General features: G+C 34.2%; 1 protein-coding gene across 18 annotated transcripts in view; it reads right to left on the bottom strand.

The window, feature by feature from the left end:
• CLASP2 (cytoplasmic linker associated protein 2) overlaps positions 1–18,161 on the bottom strand; it is a 196,842-nt gene that overhangs the window by 44,431 nt on the left and 134,250 nt on the right. For 10 of the 18 annotated variants that reach the window (XM_045537254.1, XM_045537307.1, XM_045537288.1 and 7 more), the window contains 5 exons: positions 16,290–16,397; positions 10,495–10,601; positions 7,311–7,555; positions 6,005–6,068; positions 1,068–1,070 (listed from right to left, as the gene is read on the bottom strand). In XM_045537254.1, coding sequence (XP_045393210.1) covers positions 1,068–1,070; positions 6,005–6,068; positions 7,311–7,555; positions 10,495–10,601; positions 16,290–16,397 — 527 coding nt within the window. The remainder of the gene's footprint in view (positions 1–1,067; positions 1,071–6,004; positions 6,069–7,310; positions 7,556–10,494; positions 10,602–16,289; positions 16,398–18,161) is intronic. The other 8 variants (XM_045537271.1, XM_045537312.1, XM_045537335.1 and 5 more) reach the window with 2 other exon arrangements.

Below are 18,161 nucleotides of genomic sequence, written 5' to 3'. Positions count from 1 at the left end.
GAATAGAAGAATAAAAACGTAGACATGCTATTTGTTGTACTCTACATATAGAATTGTACTATTATCTTTTGAAAATACTATATCTTATCAAGGGTACTTACTAAGTGATCATATATATATACATACACACACACACATACACACACACACACACACGCACATACATACAGCTGACCCCTGAACAACATGAGTTTAAACTGTGTGGGTCCACCTATATATGGACTTTATTTCACCTCTGCCACCCCTGAAACAGCAAGACCAATCCCTCTTCTTCCTCCTCCTCTGCCTAAGGACGAAGATCTTTATGATGATTCACTTCTAATTAATGAATAGTAAATATAGTTTCTCAGATTTCCTTAATAACATTTTCTTTTCTCTAGCTGACTTTATTGTAAGAATGCAGTATATAATATATATAACATATAAAATATCTGTTAATTGACTATGTTATCAGTAAGATTATATACCATTCTTACCTTAACTATGATTAAAGAAAGTGGAAAGTGGATATGCTAATATAATTCTAGAATAATACTAGGGATAAACTTTTTATTTCAGAAGAGAAAGTTGAGAATCATTGCTCCATAATCTACTCTATTTACTTTGATGGAATGACATTAATAGAATATTAGAAGGTACATGTGGGGAGGTAGGGGCTAAATTTTTTTTAGTAATTGTGAAACTTGGGTATCATTTAAAAATAATTCAGTGGGAGCAACCTTAAATGGAATCAACTTATAAGCCCACATATCTCACAACAGTAATTTGTTGGAAAAGAATATTTAAGCTATTACAATTGAGGCAGCCTTTTCTTAAACTCCCTTATATCTTAGGTGTGCCAGTCATCAAATACAGAACAGAAGAACATAATCAAATTAGATTAATTAGTAGATTAAAAAGCACATCTCCAAACAGAACGACAGTTTGCATAACTGCAAATAGCATTTCGTGGATTGCAAAGGGTCCAACACTGCATGAACTCTTTGGGAGAGAAAAATAGAGAAAAAGGGTTAATTTCACAGTCATGCAGTAAAGTTAGGTTTCCAACAAATATTGAACCAACTTACTCTCTATTGAGAGTTCCAACACAGGGGACAGCATGCAAAAAGAAAAAAAGAAAAAAAAGAAAAACACACAAATTAGTCGCCATAAATGCAAAGTTCCTGTATGGAAGAAAAACACTTAGAAAATAAAAGTGACAAATGTTTTTCAAAATTTTATGATAAACTCAAAAGTTTTTAAAACAAAGAGTTAAATGAATAGTATGGGAGAAGAGTATATGGTTTTCCAGTGTTTCTCTTTTACCTCTTTGCCAAGGAAATTAAAAAACTAAAAACAAAAGCCCTTCTTTTCCAGACCCTACTATCCTTTGAGGGTCAACTTCTGGAAAGGACCCAAGAATAACAGACACTAACTCCCATTTCTGAACAGAGCCAACATTTGGTTCTAAAGCACAGTATCTAGCATTTTTCCCCCTTTCTTTTTTTCTATCTTTTCTCCTCTCAGAAGCAATACTTTCACAAGTTAAATTATTTCTGTAAAGGTTTGGAACAATTACTATTGTTTGGAGGCAAAAAGTAACTATTTATACAACTTTTTACTTTTCCCCAGGTAAGATGTGTGTTATGGTCTCCTGATCCAACAACTGTGGGCAGCTGAACTGCCTAGAACGCTTGTCAGAAGACCAGATGTGAGCTTCTAAGTAGGGTATTCAATTATGCCCCCTTTTAGTAGCCACAGATTAAATTCCCACCCTTGCTGTCCAAAGCTCAAGAGCATGATTCAAGAAGTAGGGTTACAAAGACAATAAAACGCCAATTCAAAGTATGCATCTCAGTGAAGGTACCATTTTTCAAAGAGTTCATTCAGAGTCAAATGCCAGAAACACATGGGATAGCTTTTGGCATCTGACACTGCTTACATCTGAGGAGAAAAAATGGGTCCAGAACAGTCAAAATAAAAATCTGCCTTGCCTAAAAAATATAAGAAGGAAATATTCTGGGGGCTGGAGAAGGTGGTCAGCTGAAAAGATATGGGCTGCTGCTTATACCCTGGTTCTCTAAGTGTCTTGATTCAGTTGGGGACAACAGGTAGTCTCAACCATGTTCGGCAAAAGTGACAACTTATCAAGGAAGCCAGCTACCATCCAGAAGCTGCTAACTTAGAGACTGAAATGCTGACTCTAACCTAAAAGGATGTGGGAAAATCCACTCAATCAATGGTCATGGTATGAAGTGTTTCCCTTCTAGGAGCAAGGTTTTATACAGTTTCTGCCCTGTGAGTTTTCAGGATAGTTAAGGGTACAAATAAGTGACTACAATTCAGGGTGGAGATCTAATCCAGGCTTGAGGAAGAAGTGGTATCCAAGCAGAGGCCCAAGGATGCTAAGTTGAGGAAGAGAGGGAAGTATCCCTGATAGCCTATTTCAAGGCTATAAGGAACAGTGCACGGTACGTTAGGGGAAATTAACATAATTCAGGCTGGGTTGAGAGTGAGGAGGGAATAACAAGCAAATATGATAGGCTTTGTTTGGAAATTTTTTTGAGGGAAATGAGCAATTACTGAAGGATGAGCTAGTACAGAAGATCTGCTGTTTAGAAAGATTAATCAAGGAAGCAGTGTAGAAGAGAATTTAGGGATGGAAGGTGGAGACGGGGTACAACAGGCAAAAGACAGTTGTGTCCTGAATTAGCAATGAGAATGGAGAGATATTCAGAAGGCTGAATTAACAGAATTGAGTGTAGTTTCTAGAATAATGCCAGAATTCTTCACTAGAGCAACCAAGGCATGGTGGTATCATCTAACAAGATACGCAGTGCAGGAGGAAGAGTAGTTTTGAAGCTGACAATAACCAACAGGCATGTGATCATTTAAGTTAAGTGCAGTAGAAAAATGTAGGCTGGAAATACACATTTGGGAGCCTTTAGGATAAAGTGGGTAACTGAAGGTTCAAGATAAGGTACAGAGTAAAAGAAGAGGGCCTAGGGCAAGACGCTATACAGCATCAACATTAGGAAAACAAGCAAAGAGATAGGTGTCTGAAGAGTGAAATAAATAGCGTAAGGAAGACTGGATTAGGCACCACAGAAGAGAAAAACGGACCTTTCCTCCTCTCCCACACCACATTCCTTAAAATGACATAAAAGGCACAATGAACAAACTCACAACAAAACTGGAAAACAAAATAAGGAAATCAATCAGTAAATAGGAATATATGAGAAATTCCTGGACAACCAAGCAGATGAGACCGTATTAGCAGGAGATAAGATATTTATTTCTGTATCTAATAACACAGCTACAAGACGAGACCTTCTTTCAACTCAACAGGAGGGCAGGTAGAAAGAATGAATGGGTTTATGTGCAGTTAGGCTTGCTGGTTGGAGGCAAGAAATGGAGCTCCTACTTGATAAACTTCTATATTCTTGGTAAACTAAGAGGCTAGGACATATGCTGGGGCATGAGATGGGTGGGGAGGTAAAAAGGGCTGGAGTTTTGAGGAGAGAGAATATCTGACACAGTCTCCATGGAGGACAGAACAGAAAACTGAGAAGCGGAGGATTACCAGGCAGCACTGAGCACTTAGACAAAAATCACAGATGAGATACACAGACTGACAGGAAAAGGTAGGGCTCTGTGATTTCACCCAGCAGGAGCCAATACATTGTTTCTCTTCAATAGTCTTAACCTTCAACCAGTGGCATAAGCTGTAAGAGTATAGGTTCCTGCGTGTAAGTTTCTATTATAGTGTCAATGGCAAAGCGTTGATCAATTAAAACAGGTGTCAGCAAACTACAGCCTGCAAGCCCAGACAAGTTTTTATAATTTTAAATGGTTTTAAAAACAATCAAAAGACTATTTAGTGACACATAAAAATTATATGAACATTCACATTCACATGTACCATACTGGATTTAAATCTTTAGCTGGATTTTAGTTTATGTACAAAGTGGGATTTTAATATAGTTAAGTAGTGTCATAAGTAATGTTCATAAATAAAGTTTTATTGCAACCCAGCCACACTCCTTTGTTTATATGTGGTCTGTTATGGATACCTTTGTGTTATTAAGAACAGAACTGAGTAGCTGGACAGAGACCATTATGGCCTGCAAAGCCATATTATTCAAAGAAAATAATGGCTGACTGCTAATACAGAATAAAATTGCATTTGGAAAGAAAAAATCAAAAAGAATTGCTTGATCATGAAGATGGAACTGTTGGTATTTTATAAAAATACACTAAAAAGTGAGGGGCATATCTGCTATTTTAATATCAGTATACAAAGCAAAAACTCAACTCAAACACATTTTAAACTCAGCACAGTATGGTGACATGTCCAGTTTATTCTTAATGAATTAATTATTGGCAGAACCTCTGAGGAACAATCACCAAACAAAACCAAAAATCTTCCCATTACATTATCTTCACTGAACTTTCTAAAATACCAAAACCCAAACCAACCAAACAAAACCAGATAAGTCAATAAGAACTTATGTTGTTATAAAGCCCTAAGAAGAAAAATAAAAAAGTCATTTTTCTGATTCAACTTTAGGGAGAATTGTAACTGGCTGTCCACATCTACTAGAGAAGACCAAACATTTGTGCTCAGTTGAGTTCCTTTATCAGTGTCAAACTTGGCAGATCTATTTGATCTTTTAAAAAATGTTTCTCTTTATTACTGCATAGATTTGGCATCCAACCAAACTGCATTATTGCCCTAACAAAAAGACAAAAACTGTGGTCCTATATCTTCCAGTAGTGAAGTTACTGAAGATGCTTAATAACTATATTTTTCAAAGTTGAATAGACTATTAATTAAAATGTCATTTAATAAAACAAACTCACCGAAATAACTGTTTTGTCTTTTGGCTTATACTGCTAACTAAAAATATCAGAAGTTAATTTGTTCAGAATTTATACAAATTTTGCATTAAAGCAAGACCTCTGGGTGTAATCAGTGGTAGCAATATCAGTATAAAATGGTACGGTTATCTACACATTCAATTTAAAAGTTACAAACTTCCCACTGGATTTAAATCTTTAGCTGGATTTGTGTATAAAGTGGAATTGTAATATTTTTAAATAGTGTTGTAAGTAATGAAAATACCGAAAATAGAAAAAAATGAGAAAGAAATGATATGTGACAATAAAGTGAAGACAGTAAAACAAACAGACAAAAAAAAAAACAGTAAAGTGAAGTTCATTGATATTTTTCTTATAATTTTCTTGCCACATCTCCCTCTCAGTTAGGTTAGAAAGTCTCCTGTAGACACTTGGTGTCCTAAAGGAAGATACTTAACGTTTCATCATTATTAAACACATTGCTGGAAACAGAATAAATGACTACATTTTTATAACAGTGCTATGCATCAAGGTAAACCAAAATTTCACAGTAAACATGCATATTATGCATAAGTACTTAATTAAATACATTTCTAATTAACATTAAAAATTGAACAAAGTTCTTAAAATTTTTATGGACTATTTCAATGTACGAAATGTTTCTTCTTTTACAATACTGCCAAACTATGGCTAGAGCCATATTTTGTGCTTTTGTATGATTTAACAATTCTTTTTGACAAAATTATTCTTTCAAAATAGAAATAAATTTATATTAACGCTGTAACTAATCACAGAAGAAAACAAAAAAAAATGTTAGAACATTTTCAACTTACCCAAATTACATGTTTTACAAATAGTAAAAGATTCTTAGCACAAAATACACCACCTTGATTGAATTATAATTTAGTTGTGCTTGTAAACTATACTGCTTTCAGTTTTCAGTCTTAGATAATCTCTCATTGAAGAAGCTCAAATGGTCACCAGTCATTTCAAAATTATATATGATATTGAATACTTAATTTTAATTATGTTTGAAATATTACTGCAATTTTCAGACAATAATAAAACAAAAATGGCTTACAGTTTTCTATTATTTTACTTCTTTTATGGGTAAGATACAAATGATACCTTATGGGAGTAAATAATCTTAAATGCTAAAACATACCTTGCCATGAGGATCAGCAAACATTCTTGTGAAAATTTCACATAACCTTTTCAGTTCAACTCGACTGCCAAAATAATAAAATGGTTAATTAATATCTTGCTGTAGGAAGAAACCATATAAAAGTCACCTTACATATAATTAAGTTTCTTAACAACAACATCACTAAGAAAAAGGTTAAAAAAATCAGCCCTCAAAATTGAGAAATATGTGGGATTTACTAGTTAGGGATAAATACAAAATTATCAAATGCAACAATAATTCTTTTGTAACCTACACTATCTTAAAGGTTAAAATTTGTGAAAAGAAATACAATTGTATTTCATTAATATAGTACGGCAAGTGAAATTTTACATGTGGCATTCCCAACACATGAATCTTATCCTTTTAAGTGCTAAGATGTTTTCTTAAATTTTGCCATTTAGGGGTTAAAAATCTTTCTAAACTATGCCTACTCCCTTGCCATTTAAAATGATATACTGAATATAATCTTGATGGGCTGGGAACATTATTATGATGATTTATTGCAGTGATTCATAAAGTATGTGATATCCACACATGAAGATACATTAGGTAGTACATAATAAATATTTATCTTAAATTTTATAGTTCTAATACCTCCTAAAATAAATACACAGCAAGTACATCAAACCCTGATTTCACAGGTATCAAGTCAGGAAGTAACCCTCTACATTCTACCACATTCAAATCTATGAAATATCTGAAGCTAGGTTCTTAAAGGGGTTGACTATAAAGGTTTAAAACATTACATAGACAAGGACAATGAAGAATGCAGGGGGAAAAAAGCAAGCTAAAGCCATTAGGAAACAAAACCCAAAATAAACTGTCCTTGGAGAAATTCACTCCCATTTGTCTTCATATGACACTAAGATTCATATAATACATGCATATTAAGAATATACCTACCTTCCCAAATAAGCATAAACATTCTTTCCTCTCGCTGAAAAATTTAGCATGAATGAATTTTCATAAACCAGTTAGTGTTCTTGTTATGCACATTTTAGTATTAATTTTAATATTAAAACCAATAACATTTTTGTTAGCCTCTATTTGTGAATAAAAAGTTTCCTTTTAAAATGTTTTGTTCAATAGAGCAAGTGAATTAAAACATTTTTCAGTAAACTCTAATACAGATGGTCCTAAAGGACTGAGGCTTGGGAAAACACTTTGATGCAACCTTCTGAATTTAGGACAAGTCTTTTTTGTATTTCTAAAGTGTTATAGGAAAAAAGTCAAGTAAAAAAGTGCTAACCTGATAGTAAAATTATTTTAAGATAACACATCTCACCTTAGTGTTCTCTGATTTTTTAATAAGTTCTGTAGACCCAGGAGGCCTTCCTTCCTTTCTGACCAATTGGAACTAGCACATCTATTGAGGACTTCTGCCACATCTTCTGTTTGCCTCATATATGTAGGAATACTACCATTTCGAGAACTATAGGAGCGTTCTGAACAAGCACTAGATGCGTCACTGTTAGCATCATCATCTGAATGCATTCCATATGATTCATATCTTCTTCGAGCAGGTTTTTTCTGTCATACATAAAGAATATCATTAGCAGTAGTCAAATGAATATATTGGTATTTCATAATTTCTACTGACCACAAAAGGATTGATCACTGTTTTAAAATCAGTGCAAAGCATGCTAATCATTATAATAACAAAAAGCCAATATTTAGCTTTTCTTCAGAAAACATGTTTTAGAAGTTAGTTAGTAGAAGGTAAAATATTCTTTAACTAGGGAAGTGGTAGGAGCAGAATAAGACTATATGGAAGTTCAGATACATAAAGTGGAAAGTGCTCAAAAATGTGGGTTTTTTTCTTTCCTCTTTTCGTGGAAAACCAAGAACTACTAGAATGTAAATGAACAGAAACTACTAGAGATCTGAGTTGGTAAGAAAATACTACCTTTTTAAAGGAAGGTACAATGGATCAGATAAATTCATGTTTCCTATGAGTAAAGTTCCATTTTTTCCTGTTTCTCTACCTTCTCTTTTCTCTATTCTCCTTTTACCTCCACTATCACTTCTCTTGCCACTCTTCCTTCTCTTTTTCCCAACCCTCATGTCTCCTAGAGAGGTAAAATACAAAGAATGAAAAACTATTTTGCTTACTATGCTTTTCTCAATGTGTCTATATTGTCTATTTTAATAAATATAACAAAGCATATTCAGATACTTTTGATTTCTTTACATCTAAGGCTTACTGTTAACATATGTAACTGCCAATTATACCTTGCATATTAAAAATGAAATGAGAGAGAATAAACAGTTTATTTGAGATTTCCTTGGGAGAGTTGGAAACACATATTGATGTAATCTGATATCTGAACTTGGCTGGTGAGTGGTGAAGATATTTCTACAAAAGAGATTAAACACAATAATTTCAAATAGTTTCAGGTGGCAATCAGTTATCTCTAAAATCTAAAAGAAATGTGATTTGAACTTAAAATAGTTTTATAATGATGTTTCCATCATTAAATACCATATATTGATTTAGAGACACCAACTTAATTTAGAATGGTAATACTGTGATGTTTCTTATGTTGGTTTCAGGATCAGTTTTGTTATAGATGTCAGTGTGAATGACTTCACCTCATTTGTATGAAGTAGCCAGGACTAGCACCCCCAACAAGACACTATTCAAGAAGTATCTCCCTCTTGATAATATTTACAGATAAACAGATGCATGTCTAAGAATTTTAAGACCTTCATTTGTTAAACTGATGAAGCAAAGAAAAAAAGTTATGGTATCATAAGATGTCAGAAAATAGCAATGTCTATACCTTAGTCCGTATGTCTCCTAAGAGCTGAGAGCAGTAAATTTTTAAAGAGAAAAGTTGAAAATAATGAAGAACATTTTGCTAAACAGCACAAAGAAGTAGGCATTACCAATGCCCACGATAAGAAACATTGTTTTTTAACATATAGATACAAAAGAACTGCTTATTAGCAGGCTATATCTTTAATCTTGTCAATATCCTTTAGTTCAAAGAGACATATCTAAGCTAATACAAAAATATTCCCATAAACCAGTTTTCCCAAAGAAACTCAAATGTTCTTCTTATTTGGATTCTTTGCCATTTCCAAAGTTAAATTTATTTCTATGATTCTCTCCAGGTACCAATTCTGTTTAATAGTTGGAAAGATTTTTCCTAAAAATTGATAGTTGTGACTGGAATATCTGGTGCTATGCAAAGAACAGACGTAGACCGAATCAGATTATTGGGATTCAGATTTTAGCCTTAGTGGTTAAATACTTCTCATATAATTCAAACTCACCATTTTAGGATTATAAGTAATAGTTCAAGAATAACTCACTCAATTCATAATATTTATGTAAGCAGAATTTAACTGGCAAATCATTCAATTAAAAAAAAATCCCCAAAACATTTGAGAAACACAGTGATGAGGTATATTATATTTACAACATCTGATTGATTTAATATCATCAGAACAAGACCTGGTCAATACATTCCATGCCTAAGAAAACAAATTCTTGCTCAGTTATATTAATTTATAAACAATAAGCAAATGAATAAAGGGACAAAATCAAAACACACAGACTGTTAGAGCAGAACTATACATGTAATGATATTCAATAAATCATAGCTATTGCCAATGAATTTTTTTTTTTTTTTCGAGACAGTCTCACTCTGTCACCCTAGGCTAGAGTGCAGTGGCATCATCACAGCTCACTGTAACCTCCAACTCCTGGGCTAAAATGATCCTCCTGCTTCAGCCTCCCAAGTTGCTGGGACTATAGGCGTGTGCCACCACGCCCAGCTAATTTTTTATTTTTTTGTAGAGACGGGGTCTTGCTCTTCCTCAGGTTAGTCTTGAAATCCTGGCCTCAAGCAATCCCCTTGTCTCAGCCTCCGAAAATGCTATGATTATAGGTGTGAGCCACCATGCCTGGCCTAGAATATGTTTTTAAACCTCACTGTTAATGTGTCAGGCATAAATAATCAGGAATTATATCTAATTATAAGATATGATTACATCTTCATTATAATTTGCTTTGAAGCTATAGTTTCAGCTTAGAAAATAAAAATTTGGTAGAAATATAAAAGATTAAACAAAATCCAACCCCAACTAAGACAATCCCTAAATACTCAAGGTTAAGCTAGCCTTGAAATTATTATACATGCTTGTAAGTGTACATATTTATATACTAATCTATCTGCTCTTAACTTCATGTACTACAGTGTATAAAACAAATTACTAAAGACATCAATATTTATATTCCTGACATCCCATCAGTATTATTGGTCCTGGCTTAAAATTCTGAATAATTAATAAAGATCAAGGATTAATTATATTGCTCTGCTTTTTACATTGTCCATATTTCATCTTCCTAGATTTAATTTAAAAAATTTCCCATCCCCTTTCCCACATGGGTGAACTGGATTACTCATACATTAGTTTCATAATTAAAACATTTATAATGATAAGGAAATGGAGAAGAGTACCAAGGCATCTGCTACTGCTTCCTCCACGTCAGAACCTGTGTTCAGGACTCGCATGGCACTGACAGAAGACGACAGTCGGCTTGATTGGCTAATCCCATACCCTGGACCTAATTCAATAAAAGAAGGAAAATAGCTTTGAAAGAGTCACAAATGTAACAGTGTCACACCGGGAAACTTTAAGACCTTTAAGAGGGGGAAAAAAAAAACCAATGGGGCAAAGCATTTTAAAAGCAATATTGTATTTTCTGGGCACATTTAGTTTTTGGTAAAATAAAAGGGTAAAGGCAATTAAAATTATTGACAATGTGTGGGAAATACATTTAAAGAATAGTAGCTATTTATTTATGACCACAAAGTAGAAGAAAGCATGGCTGGTTGATTAAGGGCTTGCAGGTCTATAGCCCTATAATTAATCCAGCTCTATCAATTCAGGCAAATCTCATCCATACAGCTGAACCACAGGGTAACCCAGAACAAAGATCAATCCTCAACCAACAAGGAGAGGGAGATCAATGAAGCCACACTGGGAATTTACAAGGAAAAAAAGCTTTAATTATTACCTCCTCTTCTTCAAGATAGGTTGGTTTCATTCCATAACGAAGACAGATCATTTGATATTTGTTAAGTGTCTACTACGTGCCCAATGTTATGAGATATGGAAAGACAAACCAGAGATGAATTCTCCCACTCAACTGCTTTCTATACCATCATTTACAATTAAAACACTTCATCCACCATTTTGGTTTTTTTTTTAAACATATATACAAAGATGAGGTACATAACTGAAAACATAAAACAATTTTATATTTAAAAATGACATAACAGGTTATACAAAAGAAAAATGTCCATCTTCCAGTGAGAAAAATGCTCAGTAAGGTTGCTGAAAGGGGGAAAAGTTACTTGGTGGAAAAGGAAAAAAAAAACAACACAAATGATTTATTCTCAAACAAATTAAATGTAAATAATAAAACATGAATATTATTCAATGGAAACTGAAAAGGACAAAATCTGAGATGAATGCCAGATGAAAGTGAAAATGTACTCATTCTTCACCTGAGGCCCCATACACATCGGGGGCGTAGAGGGCACCAGTTGATCTGGAATGGTGTCTGGAGGCTGGAATAACAGGACCATACAAACCTCATCTATTACCACAGAAACAAGGAATAGTGGCAGCACTACTGTCAGGCAAGGAGAGTTAGTTAACACTGGTGTTACTCTTAATAGTTAATGATCAGAATACTGCCAAATAGGGCAATTGAACATTAGCATTGCAACATCATCCCTGACACACAAACACATCTTACACCTAAGTGGACAGACATAGGCCTATAGGAGACAAAAAAAGCAAGTATTCAAATGGAAGGAAATGTCAAAACTACAAGCATGAAACAAACAAACAAAAAAACCAAACATATCATAGTCAAAAAAAAACCACTATGGTAACTTGTAACTAATAAAAATCTTATATCCTTTAATCTTGACATCCAATGAGGCAGTTATTAATATTCCAGATTATAGGTGGAAATATAATTTAAACGTTTGCCCATCTGCCCCCACCCCCAATTTATATGCTGAAATTTTAATCCTCAAGGTGATGGTATTAGATGGGGCCTTTGGGAGGCAATTAGGTCATGAAGGGAAAGCTCTCATGATTCAGATTAGTGCCTTTATTAAAGTGACCCCAGAGAGCTAGCTAGCTTCTTCCAACATGTGAGGACACAGCTAGAAGACACCATCTATGAACCAGACAATAGGCCCTCACCAGACACCAGATCTGCTGGTACCTTGATCCTGGACTTCCTAGCTTCCAGAACTCTGAGAAATAAATTTCTGTCATTCATAAGTACCTAACTATGGTATTTTGTTACAGCAGCCCAAATGAACTAAGACAGATGGGGAAGCTAAAGCACAGAAGGAGGTAATTTGGTCAAAGCCACACTACTCATAAGTGCTACTCCTCAATATCTATATTCTTTCAAGGCCTCTACTCTTAAACAATACATGTACCACATTCATGTTGTTCAAAAAATAATATACCTCTTTTGTGTTAACATAAACATTTTCCATAATGGTTCACAGAATATAAATTCTGTGTTCAAGAGTAGATTATTTAAATGTCAAAGCACATTTAAATGGCCAAAACATTAATAATTTAACCAAAGAACCTAGAAATTTGTGATATGGCTTCCTATATATTGCTCTAAAATCTAAATTAGCATATTTTCCATTTTAGATCTCAAAATCCTAATTTTCATAAAACTAAGTCAATCTTTCTCTTATATAAATAAATATACAGAAAAATGCATTTTAATATTTAATAAAATATATTACTTTTATCTTAAAAGTTATTCAACCTCAGATATTAATTAGAGCAGTTAAAATATTTTTATTACGAGAGCCACTCTTTCCTTCGTTACAGGACAGCCATAATAAACAGGAAAATGATCAAAAAGATTGAGAGAAAGAAGGATTAAATAAAGAGAATGCTGCACAAAATGTTTAATCATCCCTGAAAGGTGACTAGTATCCTTAGTAAAATATGGTACTACTTAATTTTATTTTTACTGAATAGAAATAATTTCTAAAATGGTGAGAAAGAGTTGAGCAAATGTGGAAATGCCTAGAAGATGAAAATCTTTGAAATACTTTATAGAATCAACAGTTATCTGTGACCAAAGATAACAGGTAAGACTTGTGTTTGTAATAAAGTAAACCTTTTAAAAAATCTTGGTTCTACAAATAAATGGAAACTAAGGGCACAAGTTCCAGAGAAGTTCAGCTTTGCTCAGCTCTATTTCTGATACTTTAGGGCCCTCACTAAATTAATTTTAAATTATTATAAAGCATATGCTTGTGATACATGTGAATGCATAACAAGCTTGGGGATTCATCTGCTGACTGGCAATATTTAAAGTCTGAGGTGACAAAGGGATTCCACCAAATAAACAAATTTGGTAAGGAGCACAGAATGCAGGCAAATGTAGCTAAAAATGGGGATGGTGTGGACAAATTAATCTCTGGGAATGCTACTCTTCATCCCTGTGAAACAAACAGGGCTAATCTGCTACCTTTGCACACAGTATCCATATGTAAATAAAAGGGCTATAAAAAACCCAAGTCTTCTAAAACTACATGACTAGAAGGTTTAATCATCTTCAACCCAAATAGGAACTTTCATGAGAATCAGGAAAACTGCTTCCTTTAATAAAATTTAAGTAATGTGTCAAATGGAAGCTTTAAGATGAACCTAGAAAATTAGTGACTAGACAATATATCTCTTTAAAAATTGGTATATTAATAATGTTTACTTTTAAAGTAATTAATTAGTAGTAGATTATAAATTTCCTTCTAATCTCTGACTATTGTACAGTTTTAAAAGATACAGAAACACACTTTGGTTACTTCTTGATATATCTTCTAGTAATTCTGTGGTATTGGCATTATATAAATACAGGTGCCATATCATTAAAAAATCTGAGGTCCTTGCCACTAACGTATAATGAAACTGTTTCTAGGGTGATTAGAGCTTCAGGGGGAGGAGGTGGAGCAGAATTCGCAGCAGCAGTGGTAATGATGATGACCACAATGACTGACATAAGTTGAGTGTTCACGTGGGCCAGGCACTGCCCTGAGTTTTCCATGTAATTTCTCATTTATGAGTCTTCAAAACAATCCTAAGGAAGTACATACTACTATCCGTGTTTTACGGATGAGAAAACCTGGGTATAGAAAGATTACAGAGCTAGGTATGAACCCAGGTCATCTGACCCTGGAACACATGTTTTTTTTTTTTTGTTTTTTGTTTTTTTTTGAGACAGAGTCTTACTCTGTTGCTCGGGCTAGAGTGCCATGGCGTCAGCCTAGCTCACAGCAACCTCAGACTCCTGGGCTCAAGCAATCCTCCTGCCTTAGCCTCCCAAGTAGCTGGGACTATAGGCATGCACCACCATGCCCGGCTAATTTTTTCTATATATATTTTTAGTTGTCCATATAATTTCTTTCTATTTTTAGTAGAGACGGGGTCTCACTCTTGCTCAGGCTGGTCTTGAACTCCTGAGCGCAAACGATCCTCCTGCCTCGGCGTCCCAGAGTGCTAGAATTACAGGTGTGAGCCACTGTGCCTGGCCTAGAACACATATTCTTAAACTACCACATATGCACTCCACTTCCCTCAACTGAAAGTGGCATGGTTATTTTAAACACATGTACGATTTATATTGCATTTCTTTAAACATATATGGATGAAGATGTGCCATACATGTGTGTGCACACACGCACAGACATTCTATAGACTAACTCTATTGTATATGAATTAAAAATATCTCTGCCTTAGTGATACAAAATAGTTCTTTTTACCCCTGTGGTACCTTCCCAAAGGGGAAAGGGAAAGAAGGAAACTTTGGCATCTGGGGCTGGAGCACAAACAAGGGAGGAGGATATTCTTCTATTAATATGTCCCTAGTTCATTGAGGTTTTCTAGTTCAGTACAGGACAGCCTAGTGATATATTTGAGCCAAATGGCCCAGAGAATCAAAAATTAATCACTAGAAATTTTATACTAGTATAACTATCTGAGAAAATAAGAATTCCAGTAGACAACAAATAGAACTATGTTCTATTCCAAAGTCTGAAGAGCAAATTTCTAAGAATTACAGTAAACTCCATGGTGTCAAAGAATCTGAAATGGCTATAGGTTTGTGCGTACAAAGTGCTAGTTAAAATGCTGAAGGATCATGCAGAAATTCTAAAGATTCTCAGTGTAAAAAATTGTTTCTCCAGTTATCCAAAAATACTAAAGATTTTAAAAATCATTTAATATTTTTATAATTGAGGTTAAATATAGTATTATAATCAAGGTTACAATACAATCTCTATAATCAGGTTTTATAGCAGGGACATGACATGAGCTAATACATGGGAAATGACTGTTAAATTATAAAATATTATAAAAATGTTACTCCTTCCCATTGATAATAAGTAGTTCATATAATATTTTGTGGCACTCTTTCTAGCAACCTAAGTTAAATGACCTAAGTTGAAATGTCAATATTTTTGTTGAAAAGGACAAAAGTATTTTACCAAATTAAATTGACCATATTTCACTTGAGAGTAAATATTTAAATGTTATCTTTAAATTTTGTTGATTTACTTATTAGAAAAATCTTGAATTCAATATTCTGAAGTTTAAATCTGTGTGACATTTACTTGACTATGAAAGAAAGTTTTTTTTTTTTTTTTTGAGACAGAGTCTTGCTTTGTCGCCCAGGCCAGAGTGAGTGCCGTGGCGTCAGCCTAGCTCACAGCAACCTCAAACTCCTGGGCTTGAGCGATCCTACTGCCTCAGCCTCCCAAGTAGCTGGGACTACAGGCATGAGCCACCATGCCCAGCTAATTTTTTCTATATATATTTTTAGTTAGCCAGATAATTTCTTTCTATTTTTAGTAGAGACGGGGTCTCACTCTTGCTCAGGCTGATCTCGAACTCCTGGCCTCAAGCGATCCACCCGCCTTGGCCTCCCAGAGTGCTAGGATTACAGGCGTGAGCCACCGCGCCCGGCCGAAACAAAGTTTTTAATACAATAACTAACTTGCTCATTTAACCCAAGTAAGTCAGGTCAAAGGAGTTTCCCAAAAATACAATTGCCTTCTGAGTCTTTCCTTAAAATGACAGAAAAGAGAAAGGGTCAAAGATATAGTCAATGAAGAAAGCTAAATCCCATGTACGTTGAAGTCACTGACTGGTGATAACACAAGGGGAAAGCAATGCACCTCACACCTGCCCAAACACGTACCGAGGGGCTGAAAAGAGCGAACAGGACTTGTGTCCCTGCTGCTCTCCCGACTAGCTTCCCGGCTGCATCCTTGACTCACACTTGGTCGAGGAATACGACTGCTTCGGGCTGGTATGAAGCAACAGCAGCACAGCAAGGAAGAAAACAGAAGACAAAATTTGTATTTAAAAAATTTTTGATTTTATTATTCTAAAAACTGATGAATAACTTCAGTTTTTCTAAGATTGAAATTACTCTTGATGAAGCATTACCAGGAATAACTTATTTTTTTAAAAATATGGTCCTCTAGTTTATATAAGACTAGAAGGGTAAAATAATATTTTATTAAAATAAAAAGGCTACAAACAAAAGATTTAAAATATTGTACAACATAGTAAAACCCGGTTTTTCTCTATGTTGACTAAACTATAAAGACTTCTAACATTTTTCGTCACTTAGGACATCTTTTTTTTAAGAGAAAAATCTATACATTTCAAATATTAATTTAAAGTACAATACCCATTCTTAAGTTTTCAGTTCAAGATAAAGAGGAAAGAAATGAGCCAATGCTTTCAATTCTCACCCCGTTTCTCACTCCTTGAAAACCGCAAATAAAAGTACAGAAACATAAGTTAAATCATCTAAGCTGAAATGTCAATATTTTTGTTGAAAAGGACTAATGTATTTAATGTCTGGAAAACAAAAAGAAACGAATCAACTAGATGAAAATTTCAGAGGCTCTCTGGCCAAATATAATACAGCATAAGTGAAAAGTGCTACTAAGGACACTAATTCAAAATCTGTAAGCCTAAAAGGAATCTGTGCTACCTAATGAATAAAGACATTCTTAGACAAGTAAGGCTTCAAAAAGCTTGACTCCTACACACAATTTCTAAAATGTATTTCAGAATGTGTATAAGCAAAGCAAAAAAGTAAATAAAAAAAAAAAAGAGGATCCAGGAAAGGTTGCTTTCAATGAAGGAAAGCAGTAAATGGGGGAATCTCAAAATGACACCTGAGCAAGAGGCCCAGATAGCAACCAATCCAGAGTACTGGAAAGAAGTCTCCAGAAAATAAGAAACTCAATATAATAATATTACTGAAGGGGCAGCAATACTAGAGGATATAAGAAGTACACATTATTCTTAATCACTGCCCAAATACAAAGCAAACTAAAATGCGACCTAATTGTAAGTAACTGGTAGGACTGTAAGAAAAGAGAATTCATTTCTGCATAACAGGAATATTCTCCTTCAAGTGGTCCCTAACGGTTGAGTGTTAAATTCATTATATCCTTGGGAAAAAATGAGGTCACAGCACATTATCTGTCTTGGCAGCAAACAACATTTATTTACTCATAACACAGTAAATGTTATTTGTAGCTTTTCAATTTTTAAAGCCAACTTATAGGACAGGTACATAAGGCTTGCTTGTGGATGTAGATAAGAACATATGTATTAACTTTAATAATGTAAAAATAAAACTGATAATTCTAAGAGAGCAGAATGTGAAGGGAAAAGTATGGGAGTTGAGATATTGACTGAAGCTGATGGAACAAGAAATACAAATATGAGCATATTCTTTAAAGTTATACAGGTAATCTACAAAAGACTTATAAAACAATGAAAAACAAATGATTAAAAAGAAGTTGAAGGAATTAGGGAACTTCTGCTCTGGGCATGACAGATCAAGTAGCAGAAGCCTAAGGACAATGTCAGCACCATGATTGATAAAGCAGAAAGGAAAGAAGGGAGAGGGGAAGGGAAAACAGACAGACCCCAAAGGATGTATAATTTCCAAACTTTTTAGTTAAAAGAGCCAATAAATCTTATTGTTTAAGATGGCTTCAATTAGAATTTGTAACCTGAAATTTAAAGTCACCTAGTCAATACA

The sequence above is a fragment of the Lemur catta genome, chromosome 1 (genome assembly GCF_020740605.2).
Source record: "Lemur catta isolate mLemCat1 chromosome 1, mLemCat1.pri, whole genome shotgun sequence".
In the NCBI taxonomy this organism is placed as follows: Eukaryota; Metazoa; Chordata; class Mammalia; order Primates; family Lemuridae; genus Lemur; species Lemur catta.
Note: the sequence above shows the minus strand (reverse complement) of the source record. Positions and strands in the feature narration are given on the sequence as shown.